Consider the following 26,530-nt stretch of genomic DNA (forward strand, 5'->3'; position numbering starts at 1 on the left):
GTTAAGAGCCTCTGCCCGCTCGCGCGCCCGTCCTAAGCAACCACCAACCCGGCCTTGTTTACGGCAGCCGCAAAAGGGACGTAAAAGCGCCGCCTGGGCGAAGAGGCTGGTTGAGGTAAATGCCGGGTGTTTTTCGGCGCGGTTCAGGGCGATGGTCTCTGTCGGGCGGGGGGCGGTGTTGGTGGTGGGAACTCGGCCTTCGACGGCGCCGGGTCTCCTCCGGGCCCAGCGGAGGGTTGGCTAACGTGAGTTCTCCCCCCACCTCAGCCACCGGGGTCCTTCGTCGAGGCGGACCGCGGGGGTCTCTTCTCGCTCGCTCAGCCTGCGGGGCATCTGCGCAGGAGATGGTGGGCGGGTGGCTTGCGCTAAGCGGAGCCCGGAGGCTGCCCTTGCCGTTGGCTCCTCTCCCCGGCCGCCGCGCCTGAGAAGGTGCGTGGCTCCCGATGCCAGAGAGAGCGAGAGACAGGGGGGTGGGCTGCCGCAGTTCGTGTCATGCCAGTCAGTCCTTGGAGCCGTGTAACCGGAGCGGGTGCCACTGCTGGGACAAGTCAAAACAACCACCCTCCGTGCTACAAACACACTCGCAGGCATGCCACAGTTTGCGTCAGGTACAGGCGTGGCAGGCTCAGGACAAGGCTGCACCTAGTGTCTCAAGACCGTAGGAGGGTCAGCCTTGCATGGAATCCAGAGCGTTGGCCCATCTAGCCCAGGTAGCGGCCCTTCAAGGTCTCAGGTGTAGGTCTTTCTGTCACCCTCGCCGCCTGCTTCCCTTCAGCCGCTATGGCATCCCTGTTCTCTTTACAGGAGGCTTACATGCAAAGTATGTGCCCTGACAGTGAAAGAGTGGTGCTTTCACTTCCCTAAGGGCAGGTGTGGGCTTCCTTATTCCCCACCCCCATCCTTGGAGTAATTTCTGTAGTCTGGTGACCAGAGAGGAGACTTTGGACTGGATCTTGGCACTGTGCTTTTTCTTTAGTTTGTGACTTTTGATACTGTATTGACTCAGTGCTTCTGACCTGCTTATTTAACTGAAGTGAATTATTAGCAAGGGTCTGGCAAGCTTCTGTTGTACTTTTCAGGCATAGATAATTTCTGGAACTCTAGGCAACCTGAGGGAGTTCAAGGGGGGGAAATGCTTTCATTTTGTATAACCCATAAGACTTGAATAAGATTTCTTCAGTTTTATCTCTTTAGCTTCTATTTATTTTGCTGAATACTGTAAAAGTTTTCACCTTTCCTGTACTTCTTGTCACTCTTTGCAAAACTACTTCTCATAATGCACCAGATGGATGCTTTCTGCTTGTATTAATAGCAAGGAACAAATAATAAGGTGTTCTTTGAAGTACAAACTTAAGTTTCACTTAGAGAAATTGGCATGTCTAAATACCCCAAATCAAAAAGAGACTGCTTATTAAACTTGTTCCTTGTATTTACCCTCAGATAGTTCTAGTCCTTGTCCAATGTCCCTGAATATGTCCAGATTCTCCTAAAGTAGCTTATAGTTGTGACTAATGGCTGCTAAATGCCATGTTGGTGGCCACAAACTAATAGCAAGTCTTGGCTGATCTGTTTTCTCTATCCAGAGCCAACTTGAAGAACAGCATAGCCTGGGACAGACACTGTGGCCATGCTCACATGTCATTGTAAACTGTAAGCCATGGATTACCATGCATGAGCTGATTGCACATGCTTTGGTCGCCCCTGTTAGTGCTAGGAAGAAACTAACCATGACTTCTGCTGTCTTGAACACATTAAAATAAAGAGATCAACAGCAGCTGCAACTTCATTTTATCGTTCCTGTCTAATTGTAGTGGGGGCACTTATTCTGTCACGTGAATCTCTGTTTGTTTTGTTTGTGAGTAGGCTTGGGCCTTCAAATATCTCATGTTTTGCTATGAAACACTCGAGACATTCCTGACAGCTTTCCACCTGTTACATTAATCTAAATACTTTATGTTCCAGATAGACCAGGATCTTGAGATACTTTACAACGGTTAAAAACTGTCAAATACAACATCAAGGCTAATAAACCCATGAGTGGGAATCGATCCGTGAAGAAACGATGTGGGGAATTGCAGTTGGAATCCCCTGTGCGCTATGGTCATGTTCCTTCAGCAGGATGTACATTAAGCAAACTGCTTCAGTTACCTACGCCACCTTTGACAAAACATCAGCTAAAACGGTTAGAAGAACACAAGTATCAAAGTGCTGGACGGTCCCTGCTTGAACCACTAATGCAAGGTTACTGGGAATGGTTAGTTAGAAGAGTACCAGCTTGGATTGCCCCTAATCTGATTACAATAGTTGGACTGATAATAAACATCTGCACAACCATAATATTAGTGTGTTACTGTCCGACAGCTACAGAGCAGGTAAGCTAAATATCTCTTAACATTTCTTTGAGGAAGGGATTGTACTCCTGTTGAGCGGCTCAGTATTATATTTACTTTGGTGTTCTGTTAACAGACATATCTGGAGTTTTATGTATGTAATTTTTGCTCTTAAAGGATCTAAATTATGTTTCTAAAATTCCCAATAATACTTTTGCACAATCCTTAATTATTTCAAAATAAGATACATTGTTCATTTTCACAAAGGTTTTCATAATATCATGAGCACTATGCAATGCATGTTGACTGATGTGTGACAGAATGTGAGAATGATAGAAAGTTTAGCAGTGGAGCTCATAAAATTTGTAACAAGGGCAGAGATATCAAACATAAACATGAAAAATATGAAGAATATCAAAATGCCTCTCTCCCAAGGTCTGATACTACCAGGCTCTTGTCATTCTCTGAGATCTGGAGATTTAAAATGTTTTAAAATATATGTGGGGGGAAGCAAAAGTTGAGCTATTTATTGTTGGAATTCAGCTATCAAATATTGGAGGACTCTGCACACATCACACCATTGCAATAGATCTCTTTTCCTTAATTCAAGAAGCTTTCTGTACTACATGATCTCAGTTTTCCTTCCATCTGTACTGCTGTGAAATATATATGTAATAAGCTCTAAGTGACTCAGCACCCTACTAATGAAACTTGTTTATGCTGAGATACTTGTTTTTCTGCCTTTACTTATATAGTGTTTAGCAGCTGCTTAGCAGGATTCCTGCTTGAAAACTTATATGTGAAAGGGATTACTACTGATCTGTATTGTGCTTTGCCAGGTGCCTATGTATATCCATATAGATAAAGTGAAGATTATATAAATTCTTGAATAAATAAAATATAAATAGCATGTTAAAAATAGAATCTTAAGGTTTGAAAGCATCATCAAGTATTACCTAATTAATCTCTCTTCTTCTAAGAAAGGAGCAGGTTCACCTTAAGTTTCTTGACAGATGCCTGCGCATAATGGAGATTCTCCAACTTCTCAAGTAGTTAGTTCAGTGACTGTTCCAAATATTAGGGAATTCTAATTATACCTTCCCGTATTTTGACTCTAATCAATAGGTAAATAATCCCCCCCTTCCTTCCCTTCCTGCATCTTGGTTCTTTCCTAGGATAACCATACTTTCTTCTTTTTACTCTTCTGGCAATTGATCATTTTTATAGCTCTTCACTGGATCTTTTCCAATTTTTGCACATGGTACTCCAAATGAGGCCTTATATCGGGGTGGAAAACCTCCAGCCTGTGAGCCTAATCTGGCCCACCAGACCTCCCCATTTGGCCTGCCACACCATTTTGGCCAAGGCCTTGACTTCATATACAATGCTACCTCCAGTTACAACCGGAGGGTCCATTCTTAACATGAAACCGTTCTTAACTTGAGGCGCTCTTTCGCTAATAGGGCGTCCCGCTGCGCATGCGCCTACAGTGCGTGACTTCCACTCATATCCTGGGGCAAAGTTCGCTTCCAGGAGCACCTATTTCTGGGTTAGCGGAGCTCATTACCTGAAGCGTTCACAAGGAGGATGGTACGTAACCAGAGGTATTACTGTATGGTGTCAGGTGTGGGAAGGTAAAAAGGTGGTTGGTTTGGGCCAAAGGTAGCTTTTGAAGACCACTGTTAGTTGGTTGTCAGGACTTCAAGCACAACCTCAGCAGTTTTGCAAGCCTCTTTGCAATCCTCAGATCTGCTAGGAAATCCCAATGATCAGCTGGTCATCAGCACTTTGAAGAGCTCTGTGCAGTGCATTAAAGTCCCAACAATTAGCTGATTGTCAGGGCTTCAAAGCCCCGTATCACTTGACCTCATTGTAACACCAGGTGCTTGAGAGGTGGGCAGCCCCACCCATGTGTCAAATTTGGCCCATGAGTTAGAAGAGATAAGAATCTGGCCCATTATCTGGATGCAGTTTCCCACCCCTGCTATTGTTGTTGTTGTTCATTACATGTATTGCTTACCCTTCATGAGCATGTCCCAGTGTGGATTACAACAATTTAAAATTCAGTGTTATAACTGTTAAAATTGATTATAATCAAAGGCATAAAGTGGGCCCTGAAAACACCCATTTCAAGTATCAAAGGCCAGGGTAAAGAGGTGAGTCTTCGGCATTTGCTGGAAGCTATATAGTGAAAAAGCCAGTTTCACCTCTGTGAGGAGGGAATTTCACAACAGAATTCTCTTTTCCAGGCCGCCACCACCCTGAACTTCTGAGAGGTAGAACTACTAAGATGGTCCTTTCTGCTGATCTTCACATTTGGGGGGAGGGGGTGTCTGTAGAGAATGAGGCAGTCTTTAAGATATTTGAGTCCTAAGTCGCTTAGGGCCTATAGGCTCAACAGAACAATATTATTGCCTATGGCAGGGGTGAGGAACCTCAGACCCAGAGTCTAAGAGAGGAATTCAGCGTAGCACTAAGCAGATTGCTCCATCAGCGCAAGCATTACTGTTTTCTTGATAGAATGAACTGTCTTCTCCTTCCCACATGTGCTGTTCTGGGGTTTTTTCCAACCCTCCCCCAACACCTGTTTGTGGGGCCGTGGGGGGAGGATAGGGGGCTTCTGCTTATGGGACTATTTAGTGAAACTGAGCCATAGATATAGCTCTGCAGACCTCTATCAGCAGCCCATGGGACTCTCCATAGACCACCCAGTCTTCCTAGGCCACACTTCTTAAAGGCTTTGCCTAACACTTCTTCATGTGTTTTTGTCTGGTTGAAATGTGACCTTAAACTGTGATGACACCTCTTGCTTGCCTGGATGAAGCGATGACTTGCATTGCATGGTCGAAAGGAAGAAAGTTAAGAGTCACTTTACTCTGCCCACTTTTACTTCTGGACCCTTGTACAACTTGGCATGTGCTCCCCCGAAATATTCCCCACAAGGTAATGCAGGCTTTGGACTAAAAAAGGTTCTCCATCTTTGGTTTACATAGTCTTTGAGGAATTGCTTCAATAATAAAAGTAAGCATTTAATTGTCTCTTTTGATTTCAGGTCAGATTGTTGACTTGTGCTAATTTTGTTTTTGTTAGTTACCAAAAAATCTTTAGTAATGCTACTGCTTGTCTGGATCTTGTTTTCAAAACTCACACTTTTCTCTATTATAGCTTCCCTCCCTTTGAATTTTTATTTTTTTGCAACAAGTGTTGGTTATCCATCCTAATCTGTGTTTTTTGTGTATTTGCTGTCCACTCCTTCATCCAGATAATTAATGAGGGCACAGAGCAGCACTGTGGCCTTTGCATAACTCCACTTAGGTAATACTTATTTCTTATATTTAATCTATCCATTAAGTACTACATCTACCTTTTAGTATTATTGAGTATTTCCAGTTGCTACTCATCTAGACAAGAGCAAAATTAGGAGTGCAAATAGTCATAAGATTTTGGGGATCAGTACTTCTGGACCTGCACTGTAGAAGTAAAAGATCCCATGGATCTGGCATTTTAGAAGAACCACTTTATTCATAAGCACAGTTAAACTCTGCTATCAATAGAGGCATTTTCCTCCTGACAACAATCCAGTGTGAGTGTTGTACTTTGTATCAGACTCTCAGAACACAATTGGGAAGGCCTTGAGACACATCCTTTATCTTGTAATTCTTGTTTCCCTAAATATTTAAGGTACTTCTTGGAAACCCCATATATGCTGAAGTTACTTAGTTACATCTGTCTTGTTTATTTATTTCATTTGTCTTCCTCATACTCATTTCATAAATATACATGTGTGATTCAATGTCACCTTCTAAACAATGAGCAAGAATGCTGCTTTACTACTACTACTACTACTACTACTAAGTTATTCTCAAGTAGTACAAGTATGTAAGATAGTACTTTGCAAACATCCAGTTGATTAGCAATCCTTGAGAAGTACAAGTTGACATATATTGAGTTACAGTTAAAATCCTGCCTCAGCTCTTTGAGTAACTATCTGTATATACACCCTGAGACATGCACAGAGTTGTTTCTGTAAGACAGGGAAAGAATATTTACTTAGGCTTCTGATGATGTTTAAATAGAGGGGGAGGAGAAAAATAGAGCAGAGAAATTATAGTTCGAGGCGACATTTTAGTGTCATAGAAATATGTAAAATGACTAGCAATAGTATTTATTACAAAATTGAGATTAATTGATACAGACTTAGGCATTGTTGCTCATCAAGGCATTAAAGATCTAGATCAGCATTTATGATATACTGCTGTATTGCAGAGCACTGTTTTGGTTTTCCTTTTGAGAGTGGGATTGATGGCTGGATCAGCATATTTTTTGCATAATGTTACTGCAGTATACAACACCCAGTAAAGCAGACAGGCTTCATACCTTATAAGAAATTATTATTTCTTTGTGTAAAACCAAAAAATGGCAAAAAACAGAAAAAACATTCACCAAAACCCAGATCACTCATATCTATATAGCAAAGGTTTGTTGAAATTTTCTCCCCTTTACTGCAGTTCTCTTAAATACACATTGGTAGTTAAATGTTAACTATTTCAAGAATGGGTGCCAGTTTGTTTCTAGGGTGGTATGCAATAATAAAATGCAGGAATCAAACATTCCCACTTGACATGGGGCCTTTGAAATTTCTATGCATTTTTGAAAATGTATTGAAATAGTGATTTAGATTATTTGAGGCTTTGGCCCAAATGAGCTCTGAAAATTTCCCCATTCCTTTGTGTATCTTAAGCATGGCCAGAGATTGCCTTTTTACATTCTTGGCAAGTAGGATGCAGTGTTTCTAGTCCTGGTAAGAATCACCTATAGGAAAGCTAATGTAGTGCTCAATGCTGAAGAAGTAATTGTGTGAACAAGTTATTTACTGAGGGTTTTATATAGTATTGAAATTTTAAAAATCTAAGAAATTTGGGAAGTAGCCTAATCCTAGACATTGTAAATGTTTGGTAAAAATGTGTGCCATAGAATCTGTGCTAAGGGTAAATTTTGAGAGAATTTGTTTCTTTCCAGTATGTTACATAAACTGTAAAACTAAGACAATAACAGTGCATAGTTTGTTATTATTTTATTTATGTGGCACCATATACTCCAAGATATTGAGGTGATTTACATAGTAAACAAATATGAAAAACTTACAAGTGATCAAACATTCCCACAAAGTTGCCAAAGTACACATGTCTTGCTATAAAACTATTACAAGCCATCACAATAAAACTGCAAGCAGCTAAAAACCACCCACTGAGAGTGAGTAAGAGACAGATGTCAACACTCAAGTGTTTGGGTGTATAAAACAAAGTCACAACCTGGTGCAGAAAATATTTTGGGAAAGTCTGTGGCTCAGTGGTGGAGCTTTCATTTTGCATGCAAAAAGTTACAGGCTCAATATGTGGCATAGCCAGGTAGGGCTGGCAGAGACCCCTGTCTAAAAATAATGCAGACCTACTGCCAGTCAGTGTAGATAGTGCTGTGCTAGATGGACCAATGGTCTGACTTGGCATAAGGCAGCTTCTTATGTTCTTGTGTTATGCTTGGAGCCAGGTATGCTTTTCTGGGATGAATGTACCAGAGATCCATTACAGAATTAGGACTTGTTGGACTTCGAGACTTATTCTCAGGTATCCTGCACAATACATGGGTATTTGGGAGTGGGACCTATTGAGCAGAGTGAGACTAGCTTCATGTGTCAGATTAAACTGTACTTGAGGCAAACCATGTCATCACAGCTAGGTTTTCCACACTCCAGAAAAGTGGGAATATTTATAACCTTTTACAGATACAGTGGTACCTCGGGTTAAGTACTTAATTTGTTCCGGAGGTCCATTCTTAACCTGAAACTGTTCTTAACCTGAAGCACCACTTTAGCTAATGGGGCCTCCCGCTGCTGCCGCGCTGCCGGAGCACAATTTCTGTTCTCATCCTGAAGCAAAGTTCTTAACCCGAGGTACTATTTCTGGGTTAGCATAGTCTGTAACCTGAAGCGTCTGCAACCTGAAGCGTCTGTAACCTGAAGCGTATGTAACCCGAGGTACCACTGTAGTTAAAACTGGGAATAAATTTGCAGCATGGGAGAACCACATCTGATTTAAGACCCTGTAAATTTTTTATTGACATTAACTGCAGTCACATACTTTCTCTCTTAGGCACCTGCTTGGGCATATATTGCATGTGCTTGTGGCCTTTTCATATACCAGTCTTTGGATGCTATAGATGGGAAGCAAGCGAGAAGAACCAATAGTAGTAGCCCTTTGGGAGAACTTTTTGACCATGGCTGTGATTCACTGTCCACAGGTATTATGTCATATATTACTGAAATATAAGGGTCTGTTAAGTGGTTTATACTTTGAAGGATACTGGGGATACTGAACTGCAAACAAAAAGAAAAACTGTTGGCGCTCTGGCAGAATGAAAATAATGTACTCTGATTGTATAATCCTGTGCCATCTTTCAAGGTTTAGCTAGTACGTTTAATACAGAATCAAAATTTCACTAGGTAATTTTAATTTCATAGTAAATAGTTTAAATTCTTATTTTAAAATGACAGTAAATCTAAGATATTGAAATATTTGAAATATGATTGGGCATTTAGATTTTTAATCTACCCCCTGTCCAGATTCTTTGAACAAAGAAGCAATAAAAGTAAAGCTGAGTACCTTAAACTATAGTTAAAAGAAGTGATGGTTTAATGTGAGCGTGCAGCATGCTTGCACATGCCACTGAAATCACAGGCACTTCACCCCTGCACCTGCCTTGTTGCTGAGATGCAGACCATACATAGTCTGGTTTAGTCTTGCATCCAAACCTGGACTCATGAATCCTTCCCACCCCACAAAAAACCCCCACAAACCATAAGTGGTTAGCATACCTTGGTTTTTCCATGTGTTTGGAGAGAAACAAACCACAAGCCCAGGTTCTGGGGTAATGCTATGCCACTCCGTGGTTTGTTTCCTGGCTGGAGCACTTAGGATGCTACACATTCACATTAAACAATAGCTTATTTGAATTATGGTTCAATGTGATGTGCAAACTGATCTGAGTCCTTTAGTTTCATTCTCACTTCATTATTGTTGAAAAGCACCATGGTTTTCCAGTTCCCCTGGAATTTCATCCATTTTCCAAACAAATCCTAGACATCAGAAGGGAGTTTATGAAAGATTATAAGGTTGTTTAATAAGATGCCAGAAACTGAGTTAGCCTACATGATACAACTCAGGGAAGCTCCTGAGCCTCAGGAATAAAGGCTTTGTGCAATCCCTCAACTTGTCCAACCAAACTTGAAGCCAACTGCACCTTAGGCAGAGTCTCTGTGAGCTCTTACCTGTGTCCATGTGATGGACCTCCCTTAGTCTCAGCCCTGTTCCTGTAGGTGGAAAGGATTTACAGAGATTATATGTCGAAACCCTGCTTTGCTTTAACTTGGTCCAGTCCTATCCACACATGGTCAGTGATTGCAAGTGCTTAAGACTCAGAAGCTTTACAAACTGTCCTGTAGGCTAGCTCAGGGACTGCCCAGTTCCTTGAAGCTCCCAAAGTAGCTTTAACAGGTTTTTAAAAAACATTATCTAAGATGTGACTAGTGTGCAAAATTTGGGTGCAAAGTACACACACTCTGAAACTGTATGTGTAATTTTCTTAGCTGTTGGACCATTTTGTTAAACTCACTGAACATCCAAATTTTGACATGAAAATTGAAATTGTGATATTTTAGCACAGTTTTGCTGTAAGTTGGATGTTAAATATAAAATAGAATAAAACTTTTAGTTAAGAAATAATGTTTAGTAAAACATTATTAAGCACCCCTAAACCTACTAAACAGAATAAAACATGAAGAACCTCTGATAAAAACACTATAAACAGTCTCATCCAGTTGCAACCAAAATTAGCTGTGCTGCTTAAAGTGATGCTTAATGCTATGATACGTTAAGTACCGGTAGTTGAGTTCCTGTCTAACAACCTGTGTACTAAGTACTTTGCTACAAAAGGGCAGCAAAGTGAGCAAAGCTATTTCAAATACTGCTTCATCAATTTCACGCTCCTTTACCTTGATTAGGGGAAGCAGGAGGAATTATAACACAAGAAAAGGAAACAAATGTGCTTAATCCTAATAGATTTCTCCTCTTTCCTATTATGTTTGCAGAATTACAGTATCAATCTAACAATTCTGGATCTGCTGTAGTGCCACATTAACTTAACCATAACAGAATTGGGCCGCCCAGTGGTTATGAAATGTTACTTACCATGCAGTTGTCTTATGTGTGTCCGCTTGGAAGTAAATCTCACTCCATTCAATGAGACTTACTCCCAGACAAGTGTGTTTAAAAATTGCAATCTAAATCATGCAGTTATTAAAACTCAATGGTAATTTTATTTTCATATTTAAAATGTGTAACAGTATAAATTCTGATGGAACTGAGAACCCACCAGTTTTCTCTAGTTTAGTTACTTTGACTGTTGAAATTTGTTTCTGACTATACTTTATGCATATATTTGATCTTGAATCTTAAAATTCTTATGACCATACATCAAAAATACAGAGCAGTAAATAAAAGAGAGTGCCAACTGCATACTACAGACTATTGAACACATTTGTTTGTTCATTCTTTGCTTTTGAAATCTGTAATCTATGCTCATTTTAACTGATTTTTTTCTGCAGTGTTTGTGGTTTTGGGAACGTGTATTGCTGTGCAGCTGGGGACAAATCCTGACTGGATGTTCTTTTGCTGTTTTGCTGGAACGTTCATGTTTTACTGCGCACACTGGCAGACATATGTCTCTGGAACATTGCGCTTTGGAATGTAAGTAAACCACCTAAGAGAGAAACCTAATATTGCCAAACATTACACTGCTAAGTGATTAAGTCAGTCAGAAGATATATGCAAATCTATAATCTATGGAAGAGTATATGGAAGCAATGTTTTGGCCTAAACAAAAGTAGTGCTAATTAAATTGTTCTTTCAGTTCAGCACCTTTTCATCATAGTGAATAATCAGGTTGAAAATAAGAGGCACCAACTTGCACCAGAGATTGGGGCAGTGTCACGCACATGATGTCAGGAGGCGGCTCAGCATGGTGCTGAGTGCAGTGCAGCTTCAGTGGCCAGTGGCTCCTCTCTCTCATGTGGCCTCTTTCCGTGGTAGGAGGAGGAGCTGGCCACTGAAGCTGTGCCATGCTCGGTTCCACGCTCTGTCTCCTCCACCCTCTCAAAATTGGGCCCCCCAAAATAGCTCGGCCTCCATGGTGTCCCTGATCATAGAGTTTATTAACAGCACAGATTGATTAGGAATAGTGTAGGAATTAGAGACATAGTTAGGTGCCATGCAGTTCTGTTTTTTCCATTTTAGACCACAGTCCAAACTCCCTCCTCTGGTTAGCAGGGCTTTGTCAAGCTGTGGAACAACTTTTGCACTTGCTGCTCATGGTGGCCACAGTGGAAGGTGGGGGCGGAGAGGGGGAGAAGAAAGAAGACACTTTAAAAATTATTTTTAACCTCTCTTGCAAGCCTAAGTTCATTCTGAGCTTTGGCCCACCAGACGTTCCCTGCAACTGTTGGCTACTCGGGTATACTCTTCCTTTGTGATTTCCCCTTTCTTCCATTTCTTATACATGGCCTTCTTAAAACTCAGTTCATCTGTAAGCTCCTTATACAGCCATACTGGTTTCTTTAGATGCCTCCCGCTTTACCTGCTTTGGTATGCAGATACAGGCCAGAGGAGAGGGAAGAAATGAGTGGGAAAGTTTAATGGAGTGCACTAGAGTTCAGTGTTGCATAAAAACATTGCAACACTAGCTTTGAAGGGCAAAAGGAATTCAAGCAAACAAGAGTGTTGGGTAAACTTTTAAAAAAAATGGGGAAAGGAAGGACAGTTGCCAGGATTAATCCCTTCTGTCCCTCAAAATTACAGTGGTGTGTTAATTACTTAATTAATAATATCATACATGCAGTAAAAAATAGACAAATGTAGGCCATTCAATTGCTAGTATGGAAGTAAAGTTTCTCTCAGGCTGAAGTGAGAGTTTCTCTCAGGCTGAAGTGTTGCAGCCTAACTTTCTTTCTGCAAATTCTAAGATATGCTTACTGGAATCTGTGTATATGTCTATTTTTTCTATTGCCCACCCTTCTCCAACTCAAGATAAATGTTATGTAGCTGTTTTATGCAGTGATTTCATGCAATTGTCTTTGACCCACAATTCTGGATTTTGGTGAGCTCACTGAACTCCAGCTTAGGGAGTCACTAGGCTGTCACTAGGTTAGTTAGTGCATATCATGAAATGAAACCCAAGCTTGAGTGTAATACGAGGTGAGACATAAGCTTAGCAGCTTTGCTGGCAAAAAGAACTAATAATATTAAATAACACATCTTTAAATATATGCTATACATTTACATTTTTACAGTTTGAAATGTACACTGATTAACCAATTTTGTTTTATTTGACAAAGCAAGAAAGAACAAGCATTCTGTTCTGTAACCTTTAAGAAAATGTGTTATACATTAAAAAAAATATGATTAGTTCATTTCAATCTGGTAGACTGTGCTAGTTCAGCTAGCTTTGTTTCATTAGGTCTTCTCTTTTATTTAAATGCAAATGTTTGATTGTAATGGCCTAAAAATGGACTTGAGTAGCTGCGCTGAGTATAACTAATGCTGAATATTACCCAAATGTTTAAACACAGCATTCAAAAAATCAGATGCATTGCTTAGATTGCAATAATTGTTTACTTTGCATGTTGAATGCTGTCATTATTTTTTAAAATGTTCCTTTCTTTAGCTTTACCTATCATGGAATGTTTCTCCTTTCCTAAATACAATTCACGTTTTAGTGCCTATTTTTTATATAGTGATTACAGATCACTAGTTAAGGATTTAGCAGGTTTAAAAGGCAAAAAAAAAAAAAGTATCGTTTCTTCCTAAGTTATAAAATCACTGACTAATCAAATCGGAACATGCAAATTATTGTCCACATCCATCTCAAGGGTAGGAATCTTGTTTAGCAATAAGTGACCTGACATCTTCTCGCATTCAGCTTTTCTGTCTCCTATCTTCATTGCGGTGCCACATTGCTAGTGTCACCAGTTACCATTCATACAATTTGAAGAGTACATTTTTACTAGATTCAAAGCTTCACAGGTAATGTTAAAGCAGGAATGATAGTTGGGGGAAACAAGCCTTAACAATACATGGTGACCGAAACATTAGCTAAATTTGAAAGTAGACTGTCTGCTTGGTGCAGAACAAATAGTGTTCTGTGAACTAAAGAAAGAAGTAAGTTGCACGTGAGTTCAATGTTCTGCAGACCATTTCAGCCTTAACGTGGAATATTTTAATAAATATAAAATAGATGCACAGCCCCCTTACATTCTTCTTACTGCTTTATTTACAAAGAGACCAGGGTAAGTGCTTAAAGAATCTAGTGTGAGTAAAGCTTCCTTTTTATAGCTGCTTTTCCTGAGTACAGTGGTACCTCAGTTTCTGAACTTAATGTGTTCCGGAAGTCCATTCTTAAACCAAATCTGTTCTTAAACCAAGGCGTGCTTTTCCTAATGAGGCCTCCCGCCACCGGTGCCCTTCCACTGTTTGGCTTCCGTTCGTAGACCAAGGTAAAGTTTGCAAGCCAGAACACTACTTCTGGTTTTGCGGAATTCATAAACCGAATAGTTCGTAAACAAGACTGTTCGTAAACTGAGGTACCACTGTAAAAGTAAAGTTTACACACAAGTTTAAGTAACATGATTGTAAACATATTATCTTTATTTGCATTCATTGGGTTAAAATATTATTGTTACAACTGACATAATATTTAGTTTCAAGTTTCATTGTATTAATTCAGTATTGTTATTGAAAATGTAAATCTTTAATTTCAATTTCTGTGGTCTTTGCCTAGTAATTTGTATTTGAATTATGTACTGCTTTTATAATATTTTCAGACTCCTTATGAGTACAAAGTCCAAAGCCATTAAACTCAATGGGCACTTTACCATTGACGTCAGTGGGATTGTATTGAATTGTATGCGATGTGGATTTACTACTGCTTTTCATTTCTCTTTATAATTGTAATTGCAACTGTCATATCATTCTGAAGGAGATTACGCTGATTTCAAGTCTGTATCCTTAATTGTGTATGAAAATCTGTTCTTATGGAACTATTAAGCTGAAGATTTCTAAGCAAGCTGTTTTTAAATGTTTCTTTCCCTCACACATAGATTTGATGTTACAGAGTCTGAACTCTGTCTTGCAATAATTCAGCTTCTCACAGGAACTCTGGGACCTGGGTTCTGGAATAACACGGTAACAGATACAAATCAGTGTTACCCAATGAACAATGGCATGAAATCTCTAGAAGCAGCACCTTTTTTGTCATGCACAGAGTAACTGCAAAAATGCCAATTGTTTTCCTGGTGATATTTCATGGACATTTGTTTTAAAGGCAACTCATAATGACTGAATGAAAAATAAAAACTCACTCAGATTATCGAACTTTTCCGCCCCTGTTTACTTTAAAACAAAACAAAAAAAGCTTTGTTTTGAAACTCTGGTGTTTTCTCCCCTATTGGCTACTGTAAAATATACAGAACTGACTTCACCTCTTTGAAGAGCAGAGTGCCAGAGTGGTGGAACCATCTCTATACATAAGGTCTGGATTAATTTTGTTGGAACACCTTTGGAATATTTCCTCCCTTTTTTGCTAGAAACCTTTCCACCAGGAAAAAGAATTGTTTACATAGTTAGCTATCGTGAAATATATTGATGCTAGAAAAGTATTTTTACAGGGCAATCCTAACCATTTCTACTCAGAAGTAAGTCTTACTGAATTCAGTGGGACTTATTCTCAGGTAAGTGGGGTTAGGATTGCAGTTTTAGTCATGTTTTAGAGTTCCTTGCCCTCACGCTTAGGAAAGAGCGCTATAGGATCTTTCCTAACCATCTTTGTAATAGTGATGTAATTTCCTCATAAACCGAAGTTCCATTGCCAGCTTCCCTTTACCTAGATATTAGGAAAGTAAATTCAAGCTCTTAGAAGGGGTTTTGAGCTTCCTGTTGCTTGGTAGAATCCCGTATGAATATGTTATTTCTTCAAGATGACATAATTCTAAGAAAGCAACTTAACTTGGGTCTTCTGAATCTCTCAATATCTTGCTTAACTTTGCTGTCCTTTTCTTGCACCTCTTTCTATTAATATTATTTGTGAAAGCAAAAGTCATTTCACACAGAAAGATTGCTGGAACAACCTTTCTCAGTCTAATTTGTACCTGTTGCCAAGTAGCATATGGGTGTTGTTTTTTTCAGTACTTGCTAAACTTAGGGATTGAAGTCTGTTTCACTCCTGATACCGTCAAGCGGGGTTGGGTTGGGGAGTCCCATTCCAAACAAAACTCTCAGGCACATGGGCATGGGAGCTAGCTGTACTATGCTCATACCGAAAGGAAATACTGATTACCTTGGTCAAGCATAACTGGCATATTGTATGAAGCATCATAAAGTTTGGATGACTTGGTGTGGGGCACAAAACAAGCTGCAGAGCAGACTGCTGGTAAGTTTGAAACAGAGAGTCAGCTGTGCCAGCATGTAGTATCAGTAAGGCGCGGGGGGGGGGGGAATAGCATTTATATCATGCTTTCAGCTGTTCAAATGCATACATGGGGTCTGTAATCCTTATAGGAACAATGTAAGGTCCTGAGGAGGACAGATGCTGGGGCATAGTAGCTTCGCTGCAACCTTGTAGTGAGTAGTGGTTGAGGTGGCATTTGAACTGAAGGCCTCCTGGTTTGAGGGATGCTCATACCGTAATAAAACTGTGACAAGTCAACAGGACCCTGAATATTTTTTTCACGAGTTTTACAACTAACTTGGCCCAACTCTGTGGAGCGGCTGTCATTTTTATTTCTATTTTCATATATGCATCTGATCAGATTTTTTTTAAAAAGCAAGACAAATTGAGTACATGGAGAAATGAGGACTGAGGTAGAATGGCTGCTGGAGCTGCACATAACTGACTGAGCATTTTGTGGTAAATAAGCTGCACCCGTGAAAACTATTAGACAGAAGGTGTCCCACATTGTTTCAGAGTATGCACCACCACAAGTGGTCTTTCGCAGGGGCAATCTTTTAAAATTCCCCATCTCAGTCTAATAGAGCTGCGTTCCACTAAATAGAAAGATTTAAAAGCTTGCACCCATGAAAATAGTTTTGGAGGGAAACCCAATGCCCACCTGAAGATCCCTGGGTTGGCAGTATTCTTTGTGGGGGCTTACCTGCCCCCATTGATTTTTACGGATACTGCCATCAAAGACACAGGTATTAGAAAGGCCTGCAACTCTCCCTGACCCTGGTTACCCTTGACACCTTCGTGCAGCCAGGAAATATATCCCAGTGGGACTTCTGGTTGTACAAAGTTGTCGTTTAGTAGGTGGTGTGTGTGTGTGTGTGTGTGTGTGTGTGTGTGTGTGTGTGTTGGGAGTAAGCTAGAAATTCTGACTCAGATTTTATCAGAACCAATGAATAAGTTGGTGATTTGCAGTATGTGCCTCTTTCAGGCCAGTAATATGTCCTGCAAGTTCATATCTGAACCTGTGCCTGGTGAGTTTAACTGGCACCTCAGCTTTCTACATTTAATGTAAAAAAGTTGAGATCTCACATCTTAGATTTTAAAGATGTAAATGATGCATTTAATACCTTCAAACATAAAATAATGGTTAATAAAATCTGAATTAAAGCAAAAATAGTAAATTGAAATGCAGACATTATTTCTTTCACAAGGTCAATTTATAATAGGGATTCTCCCTGACACAAACATAATTGATAGTGCAAGTGTGGTCCTGAAATGCTGATCATATGTGGGACATAAAATGAGTTTAACACAGTTTGTAAGTATTTGAACGGAGTGTTTTGAAAATGTTATAGTCTCTCATTGTAAGACTTCATATGTTAATCTATTATATTTTCTCACAAACCCATCCTGTTCCCACTTTCAGATATTTCTTCTTCTTCTGTACTCTCTCTGCTGCCTCAGTTTTCTCTTTGACTAACAGTGTGATTTACACAAGTTTGCTTAATCCAGTTCTTCTCTGTTCTTGGTGTATATTTCCCCTCCTGCCATCATAGATGAAACTAATTAAAGTTTCTGAACCAGTAATTGCATCTGCCACAACAGAGTATTAAATGTTATGTTAGCAGTGATTTGAGGCTAAACGTTTTTATTAGAAGTTATTAGCCATACACTTAAGCAAGTGCCTTCAGAAATTATGTAACTCATGCTGGGTGTGAAGACACTTTCCTTTTTAATTGGCCCTTGGATGTGGGCACATCCCCATTTGGCTTTGGAACTTGAACCTATGTAGATTGTAGGTATAAAGTACATATAAACAAGCAGTTCATTTCTAATGCTAAGGTCTACATTATGTTTCTCTTGTGAAGCATGAAAATAAGGGAGTGCGTTGGTGTCCATTAGTAATGCCTGTGGAAAAGAAAGAGAGTAGAAAGCATGTGGCAAATTAAGAAACCATGATTTATTTATTTTTCTTTATATTATGTACATACAATTATATACTTTATCATTATACAAATGGAGTATGTACACATATGCAACTTTTTTATTACTCTCTGAATTCAGCAGCATTCCTTCTCATACATGAAAGACAAGGCAGGATTATCTGAAATAAAACTTTTATTGTGACTCATGGAAGAATCTTAATCCATCGAACAGGAAGTCAGCACTGACAGCTTTGTTGGCATTGCTCACCTTTGAGACAGGAGAAGAGGGGAGGGTGCCAAGGAATGTGCCCTCACTTTCTAACATGGTCACCTGCTTAACAGGAGCACTGTACCCTATAGCCAACCATGGCCTCTTAGCTAATGAATCTGCATAATTAACAATAAATGGTGAACACATGTATGTTGCATGCAGTCATTACATCGTTACACTGGGGCTACTCTGAGTATGGCTTATTCATACTACCCATAAGTGTCAGTTGGCCTATTAAGGAAGACCCAAACCCCACAAACTTCAGAGTTGCAACCAAGTGCCCTTCAAAAGAACAGCACTAGCTAAGACTAGTAGAAAACAGTGGTGTTTATGGTTCACTGAAGGTGTAACACTGCCAAGCTCTTTACCATGGTTAAGATATTGGTAGCAAGCTGCAGGCTTGCACCCTTCCTCCCTTCTCCAGTGCAAATCCCCCTTACCTTATTTGCCTTAACCAATTTGGTGCTACTCAGGGATGCTTCTTAACCAGAGTTTGCAAACCTGCTTCAAACCCAGGTTAGCGTTAAGCATGGTCACTGCCCGAAGGTATCACATTTAACCATGGGGAAAAATAAAGAGGGAAGATTTATTATTGAGAGGTGAGGGTCCTAAAGTCTTATCCATGGTTAGGAGACTGGTAGCAGTATATCAGTTCCATGCCTATGTGAATAGCAGGACAGAATGCAAAGAGAAAGATTGTGATGAGGGCAAACATTTTTTTCAAGAAAGTAAGACTCGGAATTCTTTTTTTTGGTGGGCAAGGTTTAATGCTTACATTTCTGCAACTGCTTATGGTTAGCTGAAAGAAGTAAACAAGTTCCAACATTTCCTTTTGGCCACACTCCTAGACAGTCATGGTGTAGGTAGGAGAGAAGCAGAGGTGCAGCCAGAGGGGTTTTGAAAACTTGTCCAGCAGCCAGTCATCGGTGGAATGGGAAATCTATCTTGCACTTAAAACCAGTTTGCCTGTACAGCCATTTGATTGACTTCACAAGAAACCTTTAAAACACCTCTGGCTATGTATGTTTGACACATGCCTGCTGTACAACTGTCTAGAATTGCGACCCCTAACTAGATCTCCATTTTCTGTGCTGTGATGTTAACAAACAGCGGTACAGCAAGAGTATATCAAGAAAACATTTTCTCCATTGTTTTGTTTTACCTTGTGCATGATAGAGGAGCGCTGCCATGCTTGCAGATGGATTATAATTGGCTTTGAGTAATTGTGCTTTTTTGGCTTTTTTGTACCTAATCAGAATTGATGTGACTGAAGTTCAAGTCTTCATAATAACCATGCATTTACTGGCAGTGATTGGAGGACCAACATTTTGGCAAGCGATGGTAATTCTGTTCATCTTGTATATCACATGTAACTTACATTGTTTATTTTCCCCAGCCCATTTTGTTATACATTTAGAACAGTATCTCTTTCCTTTTTGTTGGAGAGACCTTCCCATTTTGGCTATATTGCACAGGTTCATCCCTCAAGATATTTAAAGCCATCATTCTTTTGTATTATGTGCTGCCATTTAGGCAGAGGGAGCCCAACACATATTCATTAAGGAGAAACTTGGTCTGTTGGTTGAACAAAGCATTCACATCTTGATGGACAGTTCACAAATCTGCTAAATTTGGAAAGGGAGGACTATTGCAACTGGATGCAGATCCTGAGCGTAAATGCGATGGCAGTGGTAAATCTTTGGTAACTATGTCCGACTAAATAATTTTTTAAGATGATTTGGCTGCCATAGTTGCTTGAGCATGCTATATGTATGTCTACTAAAATATAAAAATTTGGTCCATAACATAGCTGTGTGTGTCTTGTTTTGTAAGCTATCTTAAAATCAAAAGCTAATTTGCTGCAAATCAAATTTCTGCTACAATTTAATTATACAATAAATAAATAAATAATGTGGAACTTGCAAAATGTGAGTTAATGTTAATGTGAGTTACGCTTAAAAGGAAGTGGTGTGTCAAGAAAAGGCTGGTTAAAAGTAAGCCTAGCTTTCTTTGAAGTATAAAACACATAAAAGTATTTTGAAGTCTGCTCTGAAAATTTAATATGTGCTATTTATATACACAGTGGGTTTTTTTAGATTTTCTTGACAACCGCTGCTTATTTTGGTGGTTTCTTATACTGGGGGGAAAAAACACAACTCCACTTGTATAGAGGAAAATGTATCATTAAAATGTTTGCTTATTATTTCAATTGCACATGTACTCAATCATTCCACTTTTCTCTCTAGGGCCTTTTTGTGGCACTTCAGCATTTGCCCAATAGTTTCACAAGACAATAGAGCAATATTCTCTTCACAGCTGATGGAAGAGAGGCAGAAGGCGGCGGGGGGGGGGGGGAGAGATGATACTATACTGCTGTTACCTTCTATGCCTTTTGTTAACCTTGCTACTAGGTATGCAGCTCAGCAAGGGAGATGGAAAGTGCACAGCCTCCCAAAGAGTAAATGAATGCCTGCATAAATGTTTACGACATGCTGGGAGAGAGATGGTTATGCTGTTCCTCACCACTTTTTTAAAAAGAAATTTAAAAGCACTTTTTAAAGCTGCAGTGGTGGTGTGTGCAGCCATTATAGAATTAAAAAATGGTTTGTTTACAAAGTTGTTTGATAATAGGAAAATTTGGTTGATTGTCATTAATTGACTCATAGAATTGTAGAGCTTGAAGGGACCATGAGGATCATCTAGTCTAGCCCCCTGCAATGCAGGAATCTTTCACCCAATGTGTGGCTTGAACCCATGGCCCTGAGATTAAGAGTTTCATGCTGTACCAACTGCGCCATCCCAAGTCTTGGCTTAGTTTGGATGATTGTTCAAGTCATCATAAAACATGGTTTATGAAGCTGTGAAGCAGTATTTACTTAATTTAATTTATTGTTAAATTTCTATACTACCCTTCACCCAAAGATCACAGGGCAGTTGACAATATAAAAACACAAAAATACATACCAAACAAACAACAATAATCCCCTGCACCACATTTTAAAAGGCCATAGATGGTTTAATTAGCCAAAAGCGTGTATTAGGGTTGAGTATCCCACTCCTTCCCCTAATCTCATTGTGTGCCAGCATTGGTGTGAAGATGCTGTTACACTCAAACTGTGGGACTTTGATTTAATGCCAAAGGGCGGGGACGTCCTGCTCCCCACTGATTTGTCAAATGGCTTTTGCAGCACCATCTGTGTGTGCGTGTGTTGCCAGTGTGCCAAGACCACCCTCTAGTGTCTGCCACTGACAAGGAACTAATGGCCATTGGGATGTTGGACCCCCTGCCTGCCAGGAAGAAGACATGGCAAGGGGAAGATCAGCCTGGTTCCATCCATTAGCCAAGGAAACAGCTGTTCCAGGAAATTTGTTCCCCACCTCTTACGCTTAAAGAGAACCCTGCTACAACTGTCAGTTGCCCTGGGACTTGTGAGAGCATCCATCAGCTTACATGGCTGTGTATTTGTGAGCTTGGGTGAATTTGCTTTTTTAGCCCTTACTTGTAAACTGTCTTGAGAATCATTTGATTGAAAGGTGAGGTATAATCTTCAAATTAAATAACAAGCCCCTTTTGTTTCTTTACAGTTCTCTTGGTTTTGTTAAGTTCATATCACTGTTTTTCAAGTACCGTTCTTAGTTCAAATTTCAGGGGAAGTGTTTCAGAATAATACCGTAGAGTAAGTGCAACATCCCTACCAGTTGTAGTTTGGTGGTGGTCAGGATTTTGCAAATTGATTATATAAAACAGATTGACAGTGGCTGTTCAGAATTGACAAAAGGGAGTTCTTTTTCCACATAATGCTATTTTGCCTAGGGAATTGAATGCCACAAGATCCAGTGATGACCACAGGCATAAGTGGCTTAAAAACAGAATTTGATAAATTCATGGAGGGTTGATCAACAATGACTGTTATGCTTGATAATGGAACCATCATTTTTCAGGGACAGTATACCTTTGTCAGATGCCAGAGACAAACAACAAGGAATGTCGTCACCCTATTGTTTAGCTTTACGAGCATCCCAAGAACATCTCTCTGGCCACTGTCCAGGGTACAGAAATTGACCATGTTTTCACCCAGCACTGCAGCCCCGTGTATTTATTTTTCTATTTGCTTTTCTTCATTTCTAAGCTCTTAACATGAAAATTTGAAATATATTGAAATTTCCTTTCCTAATTCTTTAGACATATCCTGTCTAGTCTGGCCTCTATGTGACTTCCAATTTCTTTATTCATATTATTTAATGTATATCTCACCTCCCCTATAGGAGGTGCTGGTTTTAACCTTTAAAGCCCTATACGGCCTAGGACCCTCGTACCTACGGGACCGCCTCTCCTGGTATGCCCCACAAAGAAACCTACGGTCTGCAAATAAAAACATCCTGAAGGTCCCAGGCCTCAGAGAGGTTAGGCTGGCCTCAACTAGAGCCAGGGCCTTCTCGGCTGCGGCTCCAATCTGGTGGAACGCTCTGTCACAAGAGACTAGGGCCCTGCGGGACCTGACATCTTTCCGCAGGGCCTGCAAGACAGAGTTGTTCCACCAGGCCTTTGGTCAGGGCGCAGCCTGACTCCCTCCTCTGGCAACCTGCACAGAGTTTTGCTTAATGGTTGCCATCAACTTGATTTTAATTAATTTTTATAATGAAATATTTTTAGAATGTTGGTTTATTTGATTGTTTGATTATTTGATTGTTGTTAGCCGCCCTGAGCCCGGCTTCGGCTGGGGAGGGCGGGATATAAATAAAATTTATTATTATTATTATTATTATTATTATTATTATTAGGAACTCAAGGGGATGTGCAGGTTCGCCCCATTTTTTCCTTCTGATCAACTTTGTAAGGTAGAGTAGGGTGAGAGTAGAGTGGGGATTTGAACCCTGCTCCTGCCAGTGGCAGGTCAACATTAACTACCACACCATACTTCATGGATCCTGGTTTCTGACCACCTCAGAATGGAAAGCTAAATACTGACTCCTCTGTGCATTCAGTACTGTCTGCTCTCCCCAGGAATAAGTTCTTAAATACTGATATTTCTCCTGTGTGTCATGGATACAGGTCTTCAGCTTTCTGAAAGGTAATGTGTGCAAGAATATTGTACCCCGTTGTTTCTAGGTAGTTCCCAAATACTAGATTTGGAAAAGTGGAATGTTTGAGTTTACTTGAAATCTAGAATTCTTTAAACTGTGTTCATATTTTTCTTCCTCCCCTGTTAAGATTCCAGTGCTAAACATCCCAGTGAAAATACTTCCAGCTCTTTGTACTGTAGCAGGAACCATATTCTCCTGTACAAACTACTTTGGTGTGATCTTCACAGGTGGTGTGGGCAAAAATGGATCAACTATAGCAGTGAGTTTTTCTTTACCTTTTGGGTAACTCAGTCTCCCTTTTCCCCTGCCAGTCTTTAGAATGCTATATGTCTTTGAGTGGACTCTTTTTTATTGGTACGGTCTTCTACTTTGCATACTGGCGTAAGGAACACAGTTGGGAAGGAGTTTGGCCATATAGTCCTGTTGCCTATCAAAACCTCTTTCTCTCTGCTCAGTACAGAAGCCAAGCAAGCTGCTGATTCCCTATCCCAATCTAAATGAAACATGCAAATGCTTCAGGGGCTTTGGAAATGAGGAAATTGCTTTTTTAAAAAAAAAAATCTGACCCAGAAGGCCTATAATTTTCTGACATCATTTTTATTTTTGTTTGCCTGCTGGTTGTTTTAGGGCAGATTCATAGATTTCACATGGTAAACGGTTCTCCGTTTTTCACTGACGATGAAATAACCATGTCTCTGATCTACCACACTTATTTTCAGATTTTAGTACAACTGTTGATCTCCAATACATGTGTTTGTGGATTTTGCATTTTAAACTAAGATGGTTGACTTTTTAGTATGTAGTGATAGACATTGTTTTTGTTTTGTCATCCAGATGAAAATATCTGGGCCACTTGTGCTTTAAAAATTCATCTGTTCACATCTGTTAGGCTAGAACTGGGTAAGAATTGCATTTCATCAAGCTGTTTTGTGACTGAAATTGCACTTAGGCCGGGCATGCAGCACAAAGTTCACTGTGCCTGCTTTTCTGTTAGAGACTCCAACCACACAGCCAGCTGACATCCTTCTCTGCACTTTCTTACTGCCCGCTGAGTGGATTAAAGAAGGTAGCATTAGAATGTTACAAAAGGACAGTCAGCCAGCCTCCAGTTGTTCTGTTGAGATATTTGTTTCTGTAATATGCCCTTGATAAATACAAAGCTCTTTCTCTGTGTAGGGAACAAGTGTCCTTTCACCCTTTCTTCACATTGGATCCGTCATTGCGTTAGCCGCTATGATCTACAAGAAATCTGCTGTGCAACTCTTTGAAAAGCATCCTTGCCTCTACATACTGACTTTTGGTTTTGTTTCTGCTAAAATAACTAACAAACTGGTGGTAAGTTAGAGAATTTATTTTATGAGGTGTCCCATAAATACAAACAAAGTACTTAACTCTTATTATTTGCTGGTCTCATATGGTATACTTTGTTGTGAAAGGTTTACTTTCTTTCTCCAGCTGCAAACAATGATTTTCCAAACTTCTTTCAAATACTGCATTTATAAAAGCTGTATAGTGGTATATGTAATGATACGCCTCATTTGCTTCCAACAGAGTATGCCCTGGGGAACTGGTAATATCCCAAGCTATAAAGAGAAATCAGAATTCAGTTGTTTACCCCTCCCCTCCAATATTAAATTATTCAGTATAGATGCTGAAATAGAATATTTATGAGTTTTAATTTTTCCCAACAGGTTGCACATATGACCAAGAGTGAGATGCATCTGCACGACACAGCATTCATAGGCCCAGCACTCTTGTTTCTGGACCAATATTTTAATAGCTTTATTGATGAGTATATTGTACTTTGGATTGCCCTGGTAAGTATTTCCTTATTTTTCTGGGCATGAAAAATATCCTTGTGTGTTCTTTCACGTTAATGTAAGCAACTTTAGTTTTGCAGCAGTTTAATGAAAAAGAGGGAATGGTACAGAAAAAATCTGGGCAGCATAGATAAGTTTCCAAGCAGTTGTTTTATTCTTGCATGCTGGCGTACATTTGGGGTTTTTGTTTTGGATTTGATTTTTAATCTTGTTTTATATTTAGTTTATTGTACATAACATAGAGAATTCATTATGAGGAGTCGAATATCAATGAATAGGGAATACATACCTGCAGCTGGAGGTTGGGGAAGGCTGCTTTAGAGTTTAGAAAAAGCCTTTTGTTTCAGAAAGACAAGGATAATTCTACACTTAACTGAAGAGAGGAACCCATTGCATAGAGGATGGATACAAAATTTGCAGAACAAATTATTTCTGAGCCTTTATGTTTGGATGTCACATGTAACTTATGTTCTTCTTCCAGATCTTTTCCCTTTTTGATTTGCTCCGATACTGTGTCAGTGTTTGCAATCAGATCGCTTCCCACCTTCACATCCATGTCTTCAGGATCAAGACCTTTTCCACATATTCTAATCATCATTAGTTAACTTGGTCACTGACACAATAAGAAATAACTCACAACTGTTTTCTACAGGAGAGGTTACAAACATACTGAGGAGACTATGAAAACTGGAGCAGATAGGAACAAATCTAATTTATAATAATGTTGTATAACTTCTACTCTTTGTTACTCCTTAGCTAGCCTCCTCCAACAAAAGGGGAATCCCAAGCACTCTCCAGTCAAACATGCATATTGCCTGCTCTGCTGGTTGTGTGCCCAGGAAAGCATGCAGAGAGTAAAGCTTTGTCTTTGTAATTACCTTGACTACACGGCATAAACTCTTGGGGAAATGGATTCCCAATAACAGAGTACTCTAATACAGTGTGATTACAAGCTGTAAGACAATTTGCTTTCTAATTTTAAGAAATCATCTATTAGTAAAAAAAACTCACTTAGTACCCACTCAAAAAATAAGAGTTGAGCTTGTGAAACACAGATCCCCCACTAGCTTTTGTGGCTGGAATGTCTTTGACTTTTGAGTCTGGACTGTGATCTCATTATTCACCTGTTACTGATACCAGAGGTAGATTTTTAAGAATCCAAAACGACACTTAGGCACAGCACTGTCACTGGAAGCCAGGCATCTAAAGTGCCATCTTTGCAAGCAATCCACTGTGGCTGGGCAGTCTCTGTTCATTTCAGTTGGGTGGTGTGTGTCTGCTGAATTCAAGTTGCTCAGCTGCTGTGCTTGTTGAACTGCACCTTTTATCTTTAAAATTCTACCCCCGGTACCCTGTGATGTGGGGGTGAGCGTCCGCATGCGGTAGTGTGGTTATCTCAGTTTATTTTATTTTTTAAAAAATAAACATTTAAAGAATTTATTTCTGTTTTCTTCAGTGGAAAGTCTATACAAAATTTACAGTTACTTTTTTTGTATAAAATTTATGCAAAAATTTATTTCTGCTCTTTAATAAATAAGAAAATTCTCATAA

General features: G+C 39.7%; 1 protein-coding gene across 5 annotated transcripts; it reads left to right on the forward strand.

Annotated features, from left to right (window-relative positions):
* The first annotated feature begins 4 nt into the window (after positions 1–4).
* Positions 5–26,530, forward strand: CEPT1 (choline/ethanolamine phosphotransferase 1). Of its 5 annotated transcripts, none has more exons than XM_053393736.1 (9): positions 5–115; positions 1,967–2,372; positions 8,480–8,627; positions 10,990–11,131; positions 19,331–19,415; positions 23,287–23,418; positions 24,336–24,494; positions 24,851–24,976; positions 25,461–26,530. In XM_053393736.1, the coding sequence occupies exons 2-9, from the start codon at positions 2,034–2,036 to the stop codon at positions 25,578–25,580; spliced, it is 1,251 nt and encodes a 416-aa protein (XP_053249711.1). In that variant the 5' UTR covers positions 5–115; positions 1,967–2,033; the 3' UTR covers positions 25,581–26,530. The 5 variants fall into 5 exon arrangements, with proteins under 5 accessions (XP_053249711.1, XP_053249709.1, XP_053249708.1 ...); XM_053393734.1 differs by having other exon boundaries at positions 9–115; positions 1,963–2,372; XM_053393733.1 differs by lacking the exons at positions 5–115; positions 19,331–19,415 and adding exons at positions 122–245; positions 14,536–14,620 and having other exon boundaries at positions 1,963–2,372.

This window comes from Podarcis raffonei, chromosome 6, assembly GCF_027172205.1.
Source record: "Podarcis raffonei isolate rPodRaf1 chromosome 6, rPodRaf1.pri, whole genome shotgun sequence".
NCBI classification, from domain to species: Eukaryota; Metazoa; Chordata; class Lepidosauria; order Squamata; family Lacertidae; genus Podarcis; species Podarcis raffonei.